At 57.6% G+C, this 17647-nt stretch overlaps 1 protein-coding gene and 1 long non-coding RNA gene across 3 annotated transcripts in view; one reads left to right on the forward strand and one right to left on the reverse strand.

The window, feature by feature from the left end:
• Window positions 1-477: 477 nt before the first annotated feature.
• On the forward strand, window positions 478-2812 carry LOC134729516 (uncharacterized). Its single transcript, XR_010110681.1, has 2 exons — window positions 478-521; window positions 1415-2812. It is a non-coding gene; the product is annotated as an uncharacterized LOC134729516 (long non-coding RNA).
• The window catches only part of NTN1 (netrin 1), a 222335-nt gene continuing 207222 nt past the window's right edge, over window positions 2535-17647 (reverse strand). For both annotated transcript variants that reach the window (XM_034942391.4, XM_034942390.4), the window contains exon 7: window positions 2535-6853. In XM_034942391.4, the coding sequence (XP_034798282.2) occupies window positions 6525-6853 (329 nt within the window). In that variant the 3' untranslated portion in view covers window positions 2535-6524. The remainder of the gene's footprint in view (window positions 6854-17647) is intronic.

Genomic DNA, 17647 nt, shown 5'->3' on the forward strand with positions numbered 1-17647 from the left:
CTGTAATCCCAGCTACTCGGGAGGCTGAGGCAGGAGAATCGCTTGAATCCGGGAGGCAGAGGTTGCACTGAGCCAAGATCGTACCACTACACTCCAGCCTGGGCGACAGTGGGGGACTCCGTTTCAAAAAAACAAAACAAAAAAAAAACCTGCGAGGCTCCCTCCTGACTAGTCAGAACTGCTGGCTGGCCAAACAGCCGCATTGTTCCTCCTGGTCAGGAAAGAGTACCTTAGCCTCCTTAGAATCGTATGCCCTGCTTCTTGAGGTTCACAGTGACACTGGTATCTTAAGCAGAGACTAGTTAAGGATCATCTCTTAGTTGGATTTTCTAACTCAGCCCTGTTGAAATTAAGTGCGTTTTTGCCCCTTATTTTAAAAAGGGGGCCAAGATCCATCTTTCCTCTGATTGCTTCCTACAATTTCACAGACTTCCTCCCAACTACATGTCAATAACAAAAGACATTGATCTCTTTCCAGAAATGACTTGCCGTCCCGCTGAGGCTCCAGTCTGATAAGGCAGGTGTGTAATCCGTCCATATCCTCTATTTCTTACTGGCTCCGTTGTTCTTTTCATTCCCCATTTTTCTTGGCCTATTTCTTATATGTCTTTAGTTTTAAGAAGAGTGGAGAAAGAGATGTCTGTTCAACAAAATCTGAAAAGGGTGTGTCTGCTACAAGTGGGCATCCCATGCCACTTGTCTCTGCCATCACTATCTCTGAGAGGCAGAGGGGAATGGGCAGGGGAGAGCCTTATGAATGACTGAGCCTCCCTGGTGGCAGGTCAGGTGGCCGGGCAGGCCCCACGAAGCTCTGACACCCACAGGGCTCTGACGTCCCTGCCCACCCACCATCAGGCATTTCTTACTGGATAGCACTGGCTTCTGGGTCCCTGATGGTGATCACCCAGCTTCCTGGTGACTCTGCATTCCCGTCTCTAAAATGGGCTTTTCCCACTACCTTGGGCCAGTCCTGAGCAGCAACCCAGCTTATTTCCTGCATTGAGTTTGGCAGATGCCCTCTCTCCCCAACTACAGCATAAGGTCCTGGGAGGCAGAGGGGCCGTTGACAGTACATGTTCTAATGTGTCTCTGAGCAACAGTGTGCTTCCTTCTGGCCTTGGGCCTGGGGCTGCAGCCACCCTCACACGGCCTGACTGTGGTGGCGTCCCAAGGAAACGCGGCCCTCTCAGACACGCACTTGTTTTGTTTTTAAATGGACAGAAAAAAAGCCACATCATGAAAGTCCTTAAGAACTGGACCCTTGACCTAAAATGACCAAAGCTGAGAATGAAACTGCCTCAAGTGCATCACAGGCCTCTTAGCCTAGTCTCTCAGCGGGTCTTAAATGCTACCAGTGGCCCCGCTGGCCCTGGGGAGCACCTGAGACCCCAGAATAGGCTTGCTTTCTCCTTAGCCTGTCTGGCCAACTGAGACCTGGATGTCATCCCTGCCCACCCACTGTCAGGCGTTGTCATTTCAGCAGAGACTTACACCTGAGACTGATTGGGACACCCGGAGACCACTCACGTATGTACCTGCCCTGGCTTTGACCCCAGGCTCTGAGAGCCTAGCTCCCATCCGCAGAGCCAGACCCCCAAGGCAGCAGGGCTGGCCCTATTTCTTCCTGAGCAGAAGCTAATGGCATCTCCAGTCAGCTCTCCACACAGCAGGGAAGGGGCTTTCCATACCTTCGAAGGAAGGGCCTGTTGAGCCTGCGTTGCTTAGGGGCTAGACCGGGCCCATGGCTGAGGGTTGCCTTCAAAACAGCTGAGTGCAGAAATTATAGCTTCCTAGTGACGATCGGCCCCACTTTGCGTGGCAACACAATATGTTCCTAATGACTGAATTGTTTATTTAATAAAGAAATCACAACCATTTGGAGGTTTAAATATAGCCTCTCAGAAACCAAGTGAGCTCAGCTCTTGGTGGCTGCGTGGTGCTGGCACTGGCCCAGTCTCTGCACCGCACGAAGCCTTTAGCAATCGCTTGAAAAAAAATATTTTGCAAGCTCTCTTGAGTTTCACTAACCCTGCTGTAGTTTCTTGAGTCTCTACTTGGCTTTCATAGAAGAAGCCAGTTATGTAAAAGTCAGAAACTACCTGCAGGTTCTGAATCAAATGGGGAGGGTCAAAGGTGGCTCTCCGCCCACCCGGGAGTTGCAGGTAAGGCAAAGTGGGAGGGGACCCCTTTCCCCCCACTCTGTCTTGGAACTCCAGGGAATGGCAAGGATGGGTCCCTGGAGTGGTTTCCTGCAGCCTGCAATACAGACTGTCCCATTCGAGAACCTTTTAGCTCAAAACAGCACAGCCAGCAAGGCCCTAGGACATTCCAAGCAAAACTGCTCTTTTCTTTTCCTGCCTACTCGGGGGAGTTAGTTAGGGCTCTGTCTCTGAGGCTCTGGGTAAAACCCAGGCTCTGACTTGCAGGGGAGTTCTTCGGCCTGAAGCCATATTCCTCAAACTCCATCCTTCCCCTGCCTCCCCACACGCCCACCTCCCACAGCCCAGGCCACCAAGCAAGACTGCGAGACAGCATAGTGTACAAGAGTTTATTTAATGATATCTGAATTTAGTTCTATCATGTGGGGCCCACGTTACAAGTTCCATCTGGGTCCATTACAACTCTAACCAACCCCCCACCCCCCCAAAAAAAAAGGAAAGAAAGAAAATCCACAACTTTTTCCATGTCATTAAATATATTCATATATAATAACCATAATATATTAGTATGCATTGGAAAGGGACATTGACCCAAACAATACGTCATGGTCACAACTAAACATTTACAATTCTGAGTGAACAGAAATCCAAAACACAGGAGGGGGCAGAGGGAGGAGAGGAAGTGCATTTGGGAGGAGGGAATGGGAAGAAACGTCCAATGACAGGAGTGGGACTGGTTTGGCTTTTGGCAAGGGGCGAGACCCCACAAGTACACATTTTGATCCCCCCGGGTGTGCCGTGGCCCACAGGAATGTCTGTCTTGTCCACGGACCATGGCCAGTGGCCCCATCAATGGGTCCAGTCTGTCCACTCTGGGCTTCAAGGGGACTTCCTTTAAGTGTTGACAGCCTAAGCGTCTTTCACTTTCCTGAAGGCAGGAACCATTCCCCAGTCCCTTAGGGTCTCTTCTTGAGTTCAGGGTCTCTTCTTGAGTTCAGTCTCATTCCAACCTGGGACAACTCCAAGAAAGTCCGTACCCCTCTCCAGCATGCCGCGACTGAGGCAGAGTTCCAGGGCCTTGGAGCAGCTCCCAGCCTCCCTGGGCTGTGACCCTCCCTCCTTGGGTTGTGACCCCAGGTGTCCCTCCCTCCCACATAGAGGCCCCTGGGGATGCTGCCTCCTGCCCTGCTTTCCAAGGGCAGAGACCACAGCCAGCAGGTGAATCCCGGGGACAGCCCTATGTCCTCCCCCGCAAATCTTCGGCATTACTGTGTGTCCGTAAAGCAGGCACTCAGCTGTCAGGGGCACCAGACCACCCAGCTGGTAAGAAAAAGGACAACTGGGGAAGCTGTTTCAAAAACAAAGACTAATCTGGTATGTTTTTCTTCAAACACCTACATAGCACAATTCTGGTTAATACACTCTTCAAAATCAAAATCTAGTTCCGTTTTACATCCCTTCCTAACTGTACAAACCGGAACACCTCAATTCCCATTTCCCTCTGCTCCTTGGAGTGGGGCACCAGAGTGGAGGAGGGGTGCTCACCGCAGAGGCCGGGGCTGCAGTCGGGAGTGGTGGGCTGGGTCCTGGCTGGGTGTGTGGATAGGAAAGGCAGCTCGTGACGACCGTGCAATCCCAACAGTGACCTGGCCGCTAGCCTGGTGGATCTGGGCACCCTGACGCATTCCCCAAGGGCCAGACCACCGGGTGGACAGCCTGTGCCCTGCGGGGTGCTGAGCCAAAGGGAGGGGCAGGACACTGGCTGAATTTTCCGCAAGATGCCTTGTTGCTTGGCGTGTCGCCAGCTCCATTGCTGAGGGGGCCTCAGAGATCACAAGTGCAAGCCCCTCACAGGACACCCGTGAGACCCAGACCCAGGGTGGGATATCGTGGGGCTGCCACGGCCCTTCTGGGCAGGGTGAAGAAACCACACTGGCATAGACAGAAATAGGACAACAGCCCCAGCAGCATAGTGCCTTGTGATGCTGATGGCGCCCAGCATACCACACTGGGCATCCGAGGGGCGCTGACAGCTTGGAGAGGGGCCCTGTCTTCCAGCCTTGGGCTGGATTCAGGGAAGCCAAATGCCCCTTCCCAGAGCAGGTCTGTCTGCTCCCCGCCCCTGAGGCACCTCTGCCAGTCTCTCCAACCACCCTGAGGCAGCCAAAACACCTTTCTAAAAACACCTTTCTACCACCTCTTCGGAGCATCCAAGGCCTGCCTTCCTGGAACCTGGAGCTGCCATCTGGCAAGTCCGTCCCTGCATCCCCCACCACTTTGCTGCCTCCTCTGAAGGTGTGATTGTCCCCATGCCCTACCCCACCCCGGGCTCCTGTTCTCCAGCCCAGATGCCAGTGTCCTCAAGAGGCAGTAACCAGGGCCAGGGGCTCGGTGGCCACTCCCCCAAGAGCACCCTCCCAGCCTGCACAGGGATTGGGTGGGTGGGCTGCAGAGCTGGAGTGCAGTGAGGGCCAGCGTGGCCCCTGGTCAGAAAGTCAGGCTCTGGAGTCTGAGCCCCAGTCCTGCCACCAATTTGCAGCATGACCTTGGGCACATGTACTCCAGTCTCCTTGCTGGTGATAATGAGTCCCTGTCCCACAGGGTTGTCATGAGTACACACTGGGAGCATGTGGGTAAAGTGCCTGGCACACAGCAGGTGCTCAATAAATGGCAGCCGTGATGCGGGCAAATGTGGGGAAGGCGGAGGGAAGCCAGACCACCGGGGGCCGAGCTTCATACTTGGTATGACCCTTTTGAGCAGCCAAACTCTGGCTGGGAAAGTGAAACCAATTTCCTGACTGTGAGGGGAGCCAGGCCTCTTAATTCAGTGCGCCGGGTGTGAGGATGTGGGCCAGAGGCCCGGGCAGTGCAGAGAGCCCAGGAAGGCAGGGAGCCAGGAGGCCCCAGGGCACAGGAATGGACCCTGTGTGAGGAGGTCAGAACAAAAGGGGCTGCCTGCTTGAGGACTGTGTCTCTAGGAGATTTTGGAAGGAGGGCTGGGGCACAGTGGAGGGCACGGGCAGACTCCACAAAGACCGTCTGGAAAGGCACGGTCGTCAAGGTGTGGCCCAGGCCAGACCCAAGACAGCTGTAGGGGGCAGGCCGGCAGCCTCTGTGCCTTCCCTTGGAGAAGCCAGCATGGCCTCCTTGGCCCCCAGGAACCTGGTCATTCCTGCGCCCCTGCCCACCCATGGCTCAGGCACTCTGGTACTTCACTGAGCCAGCAAACCCCATCCCAGCTCAAGCAAGCCCCCTGCCCCAAGGCAGGCCCAAGTGCCTTCGCAGCCTGCAGACTCCAAGCCCGTTCAGGCCCTTTCCAGCTGTTGACATTGCTGAGGGGCCTTGCGGGAGCTGATGTCATTACATAAATAGTGTCACTGCCGTAGACCCAGCCAGTGCCCCTTCCCCCTCCCCCTGGAAAATGTCATAAAAAGGGCTGGTTCCAAGTTTCCAAAAGGAAACTCTCTGGGAGGTTTTGCGTTTGCGATGCCTCCTCCAACAGGCAGCTCCAGCATGAGGCGGTGACCACCCGGCTTGGGCTTCTCAGGAGTGTCCCTGGGCCCACTGCCTTCCGGATGGGCCAGCCCCACGCTGGGCAGGGGCAGAGACAGGGAGCAGCAGGGGCTTCCTCTCCTCTCTCCACAGGTGAACCACCCACCGACCCCAAGCCCCCACCCAGTAGGACCCACTCAGCAGGTAGCAGTGGAGACAGAGGCCGCCTGGGGCATGCTGGCTGGACAGGAGCTGTCCACTCCCCAAATGCTGCCAGGCCCCTTCAGATGGAGGAGCCCAGGCTGTGACAGCCAGGTGGCCCGCGGGGAACTGCTAGAAGGGGCCGGGGAGAAAGGGGGGATCCCATCTGCTGCGTGTCGGGTGGTGGTCTGGTGGGTGCTCCGCGCCCCGCCCACACTACGGGCTTGAGAATTCACAGTTCTCCTCCCGTCCACGTCTCCGCGCCATCCACGCCCCGCGCCTGGGGCCCCAGTTGTGCGATTCTGCGCCCGCCCCCGGGCCCCAGGGCAGGCTGCCCCCAGCCCCTCCACGGCGGCCGCGCCCAGCCCCAGGGAAGCGCGTCTCTGCTCTGGAAGGAGCCCCGTGAGGTAGCTACGTCTCGTCCTCATTTCTCCAGGGCCCGGCCGGCGGCGCACCCCGCCCCGCGTGCACGCGGCTCCCGCCCAGAGCGCGCAGGGTGGGGGTAGGGGGAGGGGCCGCCGAGGGTCCCGCCCCCCGCGCCGTGCGGCCCCGCCCCCTCCCTCCCCCCACCTGGGAAAGCCCTCGCGGGCCAAGTCCGCGGCGGCCGGGCCAAGGCGCCCGCTCTCGCTCGGCCCCGCCCTGGCGCCCGCCCGCCCGCCCGCTGCCTCGGCGCTAGGCCTTCTTGCACTTGCCCTTCTTCTCACGCTGCTGGAACTTGCGCAGCCGCCGCGCCCACGTGTCCCGCCACTGGATCACCAGGCTGCTTTTATCGGCCACGATGCCGCTCTGGTCCGGAGAGTCCTCCGCGTTGCCCAGCAGCAGGTACTTCTTGAGGGGCTTGATTTTGGGACACTTGCAGGCGATGTCCCGCGAGCGGATCCACAGGCTCTGGTCACCGCGGCGGATGCGGCTCATGCCCTGCTTATACACGGAGATGATGTTCACCGTGAACTTCCACCAGTCCCCCGCCTTGTCCGCCTTCAGGATGTGGATCTGGACGGCTGCAAGGAAGCACAGGCAGACGGGTGGGCTCCCAGCTGCTGTGGCTAGGTCCGCCCTGCCTGATCCTGGGGAGAAGGGAAAGGAGACCCAGCCCCAGGAAGTGACTGCAGAGAGTGGCCCATACAGGAGCGCGTGGGTGGTGGCAAGCTGATCGTAGACCCCCACCTGCTAACAACAGGGCCAAGAAGCCTTGCCTCCCACGCTTTGAGGGTGCCACCCAGCACTGCCGTCGGGACAAGCCATCTCCTGGCCTTGTCAAGGCCCACTTTGTCCAGGAAGCCTACAGGTGCTGACCACGCCCCCAGCACTCTGGGCAAGCTGTCTGCCCAGGGCAGGCGCTCGGGTGAGAGCAGTGCTGGCGGGGAGAGGGCGGTTCCTCAGGGGTGCGCTTCTCCAAAGGCCCAAGTCACTTTACACCAGACCTCATGACACTCCACACACAGCCTGGCCCTCCAACCAGCCTCAGAAAACCATAATGGGTCCTCAATGCTCAGGGGCAGAAGATGAGAACCCACCCTTTGGGGTGGCCGTAGTGCCTTTTCCAGAGCCCCGGGGACCTTGGACTGCCGCTTCCCACGCCTAAGCCATCCCTACCAGGTGGCCTCCCTTCCTCCTCCGTGCCGCCCAAGGTCCCCAGACCATTCCTCTTACTCCAAATTCTCTGCCAGTATTTTCCCTAGTAGAGGACTTCCCCAAATGGAGCATGCATCAGCATCCCCTGGCCGGCTTGTGAAAATACACTGCTGGGCCCCGCCCCAGAGCTTCAGATTCAACAAATCTGGGTGAGGCCCTAGAATATGCATTTCTCACAAGTGGTGCCGATGTCGTTGACTCAGAGGACAAATGTTACCAGATGTCATTTCTGCAAGATAGTAAGGGAGATTTCAAAAATGAGAGATGCTAAATAAATGAGAAACTTTGCTCTAGTAAGTTTGTGAAATACTAGGTTAAACAAAGTCAAGAGGTTCCTTACTGCAAGACTTTTGAGAGCCTTTAACCTAAGAATCCTGTATACGTGTGTTGGTTTCTCAAACAACTCTGAGTGCAGAACCCTTTGGTTGGTGCATCTCAGGTCACCAGAGCCTCATGGGGCCTTCTTGGGGACCTGCTGGGGGTGGACACATGATCATTGCCCCCAGACCAGGGGGTACCTGGAGGGGCCTCTGCTGTACTCACCTCTGTTCAAGAGAAACAGCCATCCACTCACTCCCCTGCCCCACACTGTCTTCCCCTCACTGATCCCACCCTCACACCCTGTAGCCTTCACTGGGCAAAACACCTTTATTCCCCAGGCTGGGCCATGGAGTAGACTTGAGCCCTCCTGAGAAAGGAGCAGCAGCTTGAAGAAACCAACACACAGGCAAGCTCTGTGGCTTCAGCAGCCACAAGGACACCTCCCCAGGGAATGTCCAGCAGTCATCACTTCCCCACTTACCACTCCAGACAATGGACCCACCCCAGCTGAGCCTGTCCTCCTATGCTGGCTGGCTTCTGTCAACGTCTCTGGGGGCCACTCTGCTCCTGCACTCCCAGGGCACCCCCCTGCACCCACACATGGACCAGGGGATGGGGAGGGCAGGGACAGCCGAGTGCAGGGGAGCACTGAATGCCAACCAATTCATCCTTCCAGGGTGAGGGAAGCGGATTTTCCCGTATTTTCATTTCAGCTGTTCCTGGGCATCCTGAACTTTGCACTCCAGTCTGAGGGCTCCAAAGAATGGCTGCCATGGCAACCGTTTCCATGTTTTTGTCACCAAGGGACTCAACACTCAGTGTGAACTCTGGGTGGGGGGAGCCCTCCAGCCCAGAGAAGTGGCTGGGCCGAGTGTATTTGACTGTGCAGACAGAGGTCACCGTGGCAACTGAGTGCCCCTTAGCTAAGCAATGGGGGAGCCACCCCCAGCATCCCTGAGAGCCCCGCTTTCCTCTCCCCAGGACTGAGCTGAATACGAATGAGCTTGGGATATGGCTGTTTCTGCCGTGCTGGACACCTCAGACCCCTTGTACAGCCGTGGTGTCCCCAGCCAGCATGGGCTGGAGCAGCCCAACAAGGATGCTGCAGAAGGCACCCTGGGCTGGGGCTCCAGGAGAGCTCAGCTTTGATCCCAGGCTCCGAGCATCTGTTGGTGCTGTGTGCTGAATGGTGTCCCAACAAATTCCTCTGTTGAAACCTTACACCTTAACCCCCTGGACTTCACAGGGTGACTTTACTTGGAGATAGGGTCTTTAAAGTATAATTAACTACCCATTAAAATTTTTAAAAATGTAAGTATAATTAAGATGAGGTCATTAGGGTGGGCCCTATGACCTGTGTCCTTGTAAGAGGAGATGAGGACACAGACACACAGAGGGAAGACCCTGTAAGGACACGAGAAGGTGGCCATCTACAAGCCAGGAGAGGACTTGGAGGAAAGCAACCCTACCGACACCTTGATCTTGGACTTCCAGACTCCAGAGCTGTGAGAAATACATTTCTGTGGTTTCAGCCACTCAGTCTGTGGTACTTTGTTCTGGCAGCCCTAGAAGCTAATACAATTCATCTTGAAGATTTTGGGGATGTTGGGCTTCTGCTCAGGGCCAGGCAGAAGGGCAGAGCTGGCGGAGTCTCAAGTGTGCTGAGAAGAGGCTAGAGAAAGAGCTGGCTGGAGAAGGCCTAGCCTTAGACTTCCTGCAGAGGCCTCCCAGGGGGCCTTCTCACTCCCTGGGGTCACAGCAGAAGGGCCAGTGAGCCCTGCCCAACCCTCTCTGGTCTCTGAGCTTTCCCCCATCAGTGAATGCCCTGGAAACCAGGCATGGCATCCAAAGCAGCCCCCTGTGCTTCTCCAGGCACCGCCACACAGTCCTGAAGGGGACCTGCTTAACTGCCTAACACCAAGGGCAAAGCCCTGAAAGGTACCTTCCTCTGGACACCTTGCTGTCGGGAGTCCAGAGGGATAGAGCAATGGACACTGGTCAGTCAGGACAAAGCAACCAGCCCTTGTCCTTCCACCCCCAGCAGATCTCAGCAACTCCAGGGGTGGGAGCCGTCCTGGCCGCAGGGGCAGGGGCAGGTAGTGGTAGGACTCATGATTATGCTGGAAAAAGGCCACATTTCCGCTGCCCTTGGCAACACCTCTACACATTACACAGCTCACCAAGTATGAGCTACATATGCAGTGCATGGGCCAAGCCCCTGCCGTGCACATACAGCTGAAAATATTCAAAATGCACATTGCAACAGTGACCTCAAACAGACCTGCCCCGCAGGTCTGGGAGCACGAGCATCAGCACCCACACGGCACTCCACCAGGCTGCTGTCACCTCCGACCAACCTCTGGCTTGAAGCAAGGAATGATGGGGATCTCTGGGCTACATGGAACCTGGGGCCCCTCCCAACCCAGATGTACCTGTGATGTCACCCAACCAGGGGGCTTGGCACAGTGGGCTATGGGCAGCTCTGCCCATCCTAGGACCATGGCCTCGAGGACGGGCCTCTTAGACCCTATCAAGGTTTTAATGTTAGTACCCCCCCCACACACAAATTCTTATGTTGGAACTTGATATCCAGTGTGAGAATATTAAGAAGTAGGGTCTTTGGGACATGATCAAATCATGAGGATCTCACCCTGTGGATGGGATTAGTGCCCTTATATAAGAGGCTGACCAGGCATGGTGGCTCACGCCTGTAATCCCAGCACTTTGGGAGGCCGAGGCAGGCAGATTGTCTCTACTAAAATACAAAAAATTAGCTGGGCGTGGCGGTGGACGCCTGTAGTCCCAGCTACTCGGGAGGCTGAGGCAGAATTGCTTGAGCCCAAGAGGCAGAGGTTGCAGTGAGCCAAGATCACGCCACTGCACTCCAGCCTGGGTGACAGGGGACAGGGCAAGACTCTGTCTCCAAAAAAAAAAAAAAAAAAAGAAGAAAGAAGAAGAGGCTGCAGCTAGTTCCCATGCCCTTTCCACTGTGTGAGGACACAGCAAGAAGGCAGCATTTCTGAAGCAGAGAGCAAGCCCTCACCAGACTCTGAATCGGTTGGCACCTTGATCTTGGACTTCGCAGCCTCCAGAACTATGAGCAATAAGTTTCTGTTGTTTATCAATCACCCAATCTAAGGGGTTTTGTTGCAGCAGCCCAGAACTGACTAAGACACACCCACACGATGAAACTCACCCCAAGCTAATTAGCCTCGGCCCTTAGCATGCCTGAACTCCCACTGTCCCTGCACTGAGGTCCTAAAAGTTGTCTTCAACAACACTGGAACAGGGGGGCTCTGCTGAGGATCCACCACCATGTATTCAGAAAGGAGATGAGATTGCTCTCAGAAAGGCAGACGGTGAGGTCAGACCAGGGAGATGAGCAGTGTGCTGACAGCCCTTAAATTAGGGACTGCTGGCTGGGCATGGTGACTTACACCTGTAATCCCAGCACTTTGGGAGGCTGAGGTGGGTGGATCACCTGAGGTCAGGACTTCGAGACCATCCTAGCCAACATGGTGAAACCCTGTCTCTACTACAAATACAAAAAAATTAGCCAGGCATGGTGGTGGACACCTGTAATCCCAGCTACTGGGGAGGCTGAGGCAGGAGAATCGCTTGAACCCGGGAGGCGGAGTTTGCAGTGAGCCGAGATCGCACCACTGCACTCCAGCCTGGGCAACAGGAGTGAAACTCCATCTCAAAAAAAAAAAAAACCAAAAACCAAAAAACAAACAAAAAAACCCCAACCAATTAGGGACTGCTGGTATACAGGAAGAGGTCACTGCCTTAAGCCAGAATGGCCATTCTCTGAAGTGGAGACAAGGAAGTCAATGAGGCAGATGTTAGCAGAGCCGCTCAACCCTGCCTGGGGAGGGGAGCCCGGCCTCCGCCCGCTGGTGCTTCTGGTTTTATCATAAGTGCTCAACGGCTGCATCCCAGAGTCCACAGCTCAACTTCATCCTCTCTTCCTCTGAGCCCTTGCTGCCCCCAGAGCTGACTGCTACAAGTGAGCGGGTGCGCTCTTCCCAGGGGGCTCTGCTCAGGGCAGGGCTCTGCTGTCAGTGCAGACAAAACCGGGGTTCAGATGTGGGAACTGGAACCCTGGAGGCTGAATGGGTTGGGCTGACTGGAAGCCTAACTGAGCCCTGGTGCTCCACCGTGGGGAGGAGGCGGGTGCCTAGAAAAGATGCCCAAGGGAAAGCAAGAAGAGAGTGCAGTTCCAGGGCGGCCAGGAGTGGCCTCCGCTGTCCAGGTCCTAGGCACCTGGCTGAGCTTTGTCTCCTGCCCTTGCAGCCCATGGGCCACCCCTCATCTGTGCAGTAAACCCTCCTTTCCTGCAACCAGCCACAGAGCTTGGTGAACAAGGCTGCAGGTGGGGTGGGGCAGCAGCAGCCCTCCCTCTCAGCAGTTCTGGGGTTCACAAGAAGATCTTTCATTCCAAGAACTCTCTCAGCCACCAGGACAGTGCGAGCTAAGAGGACTGGCTTCCCTTGCCCTAACCCACACCTGCCGCCCTGCCTACAGGGGCACACACCTTCCTCCGCCCCACAGGAGACGCCCACATGGGGCTCTGGAGGGCTGGCCGTGGCTCCGAGGAGGCAAGAAAGGGGCTCAGGGCCAGGTCCATGGGGGCCAGAGTCAACAAGGGCAGCCTGCCGCAGTGTGGAGTTGGTTACAGCCAACGGGGCAGGGGGCTAGGAGGCAGGCCCAGGGCAGGCTGGGTGCCTTGAGCACTTCCCTTGGGCAAGGAGGGCAGAAGTAGAATCAGAGAGCCAGAACCTGGGGAGGAGACCAGCCCTGTCCCCTGGGAGGTGGGCACAGTCAGGCCTGGCCTGTCCAGCCCTGGGTGTCTTTTCAGCTGCTGCTTCCCGTGTCCCTGGCTGCAGTGAAAGGCACCAGAGTAAGCATGTGGTCTTCCTTCCTGGGGTACCTCAACTTCTCCAGAGTCCCAGTGTTGACCCATTACCAGGCCGTCAAAGGCAACCTAAAGAATGGGGAACTCCAGGTCACAGCCTATGCTTAGACTTCTCCAGAGGGGGACTTGGAGCATCCCTGTCCTCTGTCCAGAACCCAGTCCATCCAAAACCTCCCTCCCTCCCCAGTTCCAGTCCGGGCCCAGGAGCCACCATAGCCTGTGAGCTCTAGGCCTTCTGAGGACCCTGCATTGTCACCACCCCAGAAAGTTGGTGGCAGGAGTAGATGGGAACTGACGGATGCCCCTCCTTGCAGATTTGGTGGACCTCCTGCTGGGATCAAAGCTCCCCGCCCGGGCCAGGTTGTAGGAAAGCTGTCCGGCCGTTGCAGAAGTTATAGATGCTGCCCATTCATCTGCCTGTTGGGAACTGACACATGGCAGGAAAGGCCCAGCCCCGAATAAACAACTTGCAGGCTGGGCCCTGGGGGAGTGGCCGCAGCACAGACTCTGGGGGCTGCTGGCCCTTCTCCTTTCCGTGGCAAGGCCTAAGTGTGTGGGACACCTCCGCGGGGAGGCTTCCTACCTCCTGGAGGTCTCGCAGATTTATGGGCTGCTCGAGGTGGGCCCCCCGTGGCTCCCAGCAGCTTCCCCCTCCGAAGGAGGCTGAGGTGGTCAGCCTCTCCCCTCCCCCACACAGCCATACCTTCCTGTTGGGCCGGTCCAGCTAGGGGAGGCTTGTCACCCATCTGCCTCGGAGACAGCGGCCAGGACAAATGAGGGGGAGAATAGGAACCCCACAGAAACCATGAAAGCCGCGCAGCCCCATAAATCTCCCGCTGTGGAAAGCGTGTCACGAGCTGCAGCTGCTTTCCTGAAATGCAGCTCTGAGCACATGCTTCCCAGGCCCTGCGAAGGGAGGAAGGGCCGCCAGAGCCAAGGCTTGGTCTCAGTGATGCTCATCTGCCCTCTCCTGACTCCTTGCCGGGGAGTGTGGGAGAGGGGGCCGCCACACCTGGGACGGGGGGTCACCGTGGCCCCTGCCCAGTCTACATCAAACAAGGCAGAGGGCTGGAGGCTCACTGTGGCCAGGCCTGGCAACTGCCACCGCTGCCCTCAGGAGTCCTCAGGGATCTCCTGCCATGTGCCTGCCACCGGGGCCCTGCCCCAGGACTTAGACAAGATGAGGACACCCAACATAGAGCTGGCTGAAGGTTTCCCCTCAACCAAAGACAGAACAGGATGACCCTCTCTCTCAGAACTGAAAGCAGTGTGGATGCTGCCTCAGTTTCCCCTGCTAGGTCCTGGAGGTCTTAGAATCAGAGAGCCAGACCCCTGGGGAGGAGACCAGCCCTGTCCCCTGGGAGGTGGGCACAGTCAGGCCTGGCCTGTCCAGCTCTGCACCGTGAGGCTCAGCAGTGAGAAGAGATCGGGGACTGGCACCCTTCTTAGCAAGAGGCTTAAGTAGGGAGTGGATCTGGGCCCTGCCCTGCCCCAGCTGGGGTGCCCTTGGGATGCAGGCTGCTGCCTCCAGCACAGCAGCCTGGGGGAGAGCCTGCTGCCCAAGGAGGAAGCCGCAGCCGCCTCCTTCTCCTGCCTCCGAATCCCACACTTGTCCCCCCGACCCTTTAAGGGGCTGGGCCCACCAGAGGCAGGGACACGGCTGTCAGAGTCATCCTGGAGGGTGGACAGTGCTCCCCTCCCCCGAGGCCCTCCCACCTCTGGCTCAGCCCCAGTGCTCCGAGGCTGGCTGGAGCAGCCAACCAGCTCCCCGAACAAAGGCATCGGTGAGGGCTGGGCCAGCGGGACATGCCATCGAGAACCACCCAGTAGGAGGGTGGAGCAGTGAGCGTCCCCCCAACCGCCCCGAGGCCAGCGCCCTCAGCAGCAATGGGGGCCCAGCCTCTGGAGGAGGGAAAGTGAGAAAGCCAGCCTCCCTTGGCGTGGGCTCAATCCAGTCCACCTTCAGCTCCCTCCGGGGCTCCCAGAAGGCTTGGTGTGGAGGGTGTTTCAGCCAGAGGCCCACCAGGCCTGCAGATGTATATTAATACCACTCCACAGAGCGGGAGTGGCCCGGCTGAGAACCTCTCAAACACCGCCCATTTCTCCACCAAGGTGCCACCTCCAGCGAGCCCCCTTGCCTGACAGCCAAGAGCATCCCCTCACCGCAAGCCGGGCTGGCATTTCCAGGCCGCTCCCAGGGCACCCTGGTGTGGAGCCCTGTCCCGTGTGGGGTTAGCATCCATGCACTCTCTACACACGGGACTTGGCTCGGAACTCGTCAGCTCCTAAAAGTCAAGCCATCTTCAAAATCTGCTTCCCTGAGGAGACCTGAAGGAAGTAGCTGAGACCCGGGGGCCACAGCAGGGTGGGGGCAGAGCTGAGCGCTGCTGGATGAATTGACTCAGGGGCCGGGGCTTGCAAAGATGCCTCCCAAAGCTCCTGTAGACTATTTGGGAGGCTGGGGTCCCCCGCCGGGTACCCCATGGTATCTCAGAGGCCTGAGCCCAGCACAGGCAGAACTGAGCTGATAGGTTTGTGAAGACTTTGAGACAGGCCTCAGGAAGGAAACCCAGGAACAATGGCAGGGGTGCTGAGGTCCTCAGTGCCAAAGGCACTCATCCCAGGGGAGAGCCAGCGGGTACACCTCACGAAATGCCCACCCGCGCTCTGCGTCGGGAGAAGAGCTCTGTGGTCACAGAGACACAGGGCACGGCTGAGCCAGGAGAAGACTAGCGTTTCCTGCCTGGTGTCCCCAGCCCCACACTCCGGGCACCTTGGACAGATCCCCACCCCACCCCTACTCTGAGCTTTGGTGTCCCCATCTGTAAAAGGGCAGGAGATACTGTTCATCAGATGCCTCTGTGGCCCCTTAGAGCCCTCTCTCCCCACCCCTCCTTCCTAAAAACAGGATGCTCAGAGGAGAGGAAAACAGCATCGGGAGAGACAAGAGGAAGATCCAAGGAGGGGGCAGATGAGGGCCAGAAAGCTGCCCAGATCCCAGGAAGGGCCCTTCTGGGGCCCATCTCTCCCCTCAGGGCTCCCGCTCTGCGGGATGGCAAGTCGCTGTGCTGGGAAGGGCCGCATCCCCCCAGAGCCTCCTGGGCCTGGAGACCCCAGCATCACAGCACCCTGCCCCCACCGGGCTCTCACCGGAGCAAGCTTCCTGTGGGCTCTGGGGCTTTTCTGTCGAGCTGTCATGGGGACCGACTGGCCCTCCCTGGCCAACCTGGTGGTCACCCGCATTCCACGACCTCGGACTGACTCACGCGGGCCCAGCTCCACATCTGGCCTCCATATGGGGCTGGCACTGAGGGAGGGGGGGGTCACATCTGGTGGGGTAAATCAGAGGATTCCCCAAGGGCCGGTGACCCCAGAGAAGGGTCAGCAAGTCTCCGAAACACCATGCCACGTGCTGCTGGCTGGTCTGCGTCCTGTCCCTGGACGGGGGCAAGCTCGGGAGAGGTGGCCTTTCGCAGCCATCACATCAGCTGCCTCTGGGCCCACAGCAGGGGCCCCGACCTTGGGGGACAGCCCCCAGGGCGCTCCTCTAACATCTCTGCCCACATCCAAGACATAGTAACTTCATCCCTACAAAGGGGCTGATAACCTGTCCAGCTTTCCACACTTGAAGGGATTGAGCCTGATCAGGAATAGCCATTGACTCCAAGGTCAAGAAAAGGAGAGAGGGTGCTGCTGAGGGGGAGAGTCCGTCATTTGCTGAGAGGCCCCGTGTCCCTGAGGCTAGCTGGAGACAAGAGGTGGGAGTGGTGAGACCCTCCCCTCCCCGGCTCATCTGATTCCCAGCCTGAGCGACTGGACAAGGGCTGAGCCAGGACCGGGATCCATCCACCACCACCCACCACACTCTGACCCACATCAGCTCCATAGTGAGCTACGGTCATTCCCACCACTGCCTCTTCTCTATGCCTGCCTCCATTGCCAACTAGGTTTCCCCCCTCACCATCAGGGGTCTTCCTGGAAGCTTCCTCGAATACACAGCCATGCCCATCACCAATCCACCTCTGGACCACCACCCGCTACCACCAACATCCCTGCCACTATGCCCAGTGGCATAGTGCTCCATCATCTTGGACATCCCCAGCACCACGGTGCCCGCTCCCGCCTGTCTGCCCATGAAGATGTCTCTGTGGTCTCTCCTCCAAGGCTCATCCAGAGTCAGTGGCCCCGATGGGGTCCCAGTTCTTGAGTGTTCTAAAGGACTGCCGTGCCTACTCCTGCTGCCAAAGCCTGGCCTCCCAGGTGTGGGAGAGAAGCAAGGTCTCAGCCGTGGAGTACCTAATCCCGCGCAGGGTATTTTATCTTGCTGAGTCTCAGTGTCCTATTGACAGGAATGAAAATCCCTCCCTCGCAAGGTGTGTGTGGAGATTAAATAAGGATGAGCATCAAGGCTGTGATGTGCCCAGTCCAGGTCCCAGCAGCGGGAGGGAATAGTTGTTGGCTGCGCAAGCCCTCTACTTGGTTTCCACTGGTTCTGGAGGTACCGGGGCACGCAGACGGTATGGTGATGCAAATCAGAATTCTGCTCAGGTCCCCAGGCCCACTGCTTCCACGGACCCCCAAGAGAGCACACAGTCACACACACACAGTCTCACACAGTCACAAACAGCCACAGTCACACACAGTAACACAGTCACACACTCACAGTCACACACAGTCACAAACACAATCACACACACATAGTCACACAGCCACACACCCAGTCTCACACCCAGTCACAGTCACACACAGTCACACACACACAGTCTCAAACACAATCACACACGCATAGTCACACAGCCACACACGCACACAGTCACACACACTCTCATACACAGTCTCACACACACACACACACACACACACACACACACACACACACACACACACACACACACACAGCTGAACAGACCTGGCTTCTCCC

This window comes from Pan paniscus, chromosome 19 (genome assembly GCF_029289425.2).
Source record: "Pan paniscus chromosome 19, NHGRI_mPanPan1-v2.0_pri, whole genome shotgun sequence".
Lineage (NCBI taxonomy): Eukaryota > Metazoa > Chordata > Mammalia > Primates > Hominidae > Pan > Pan paniscus.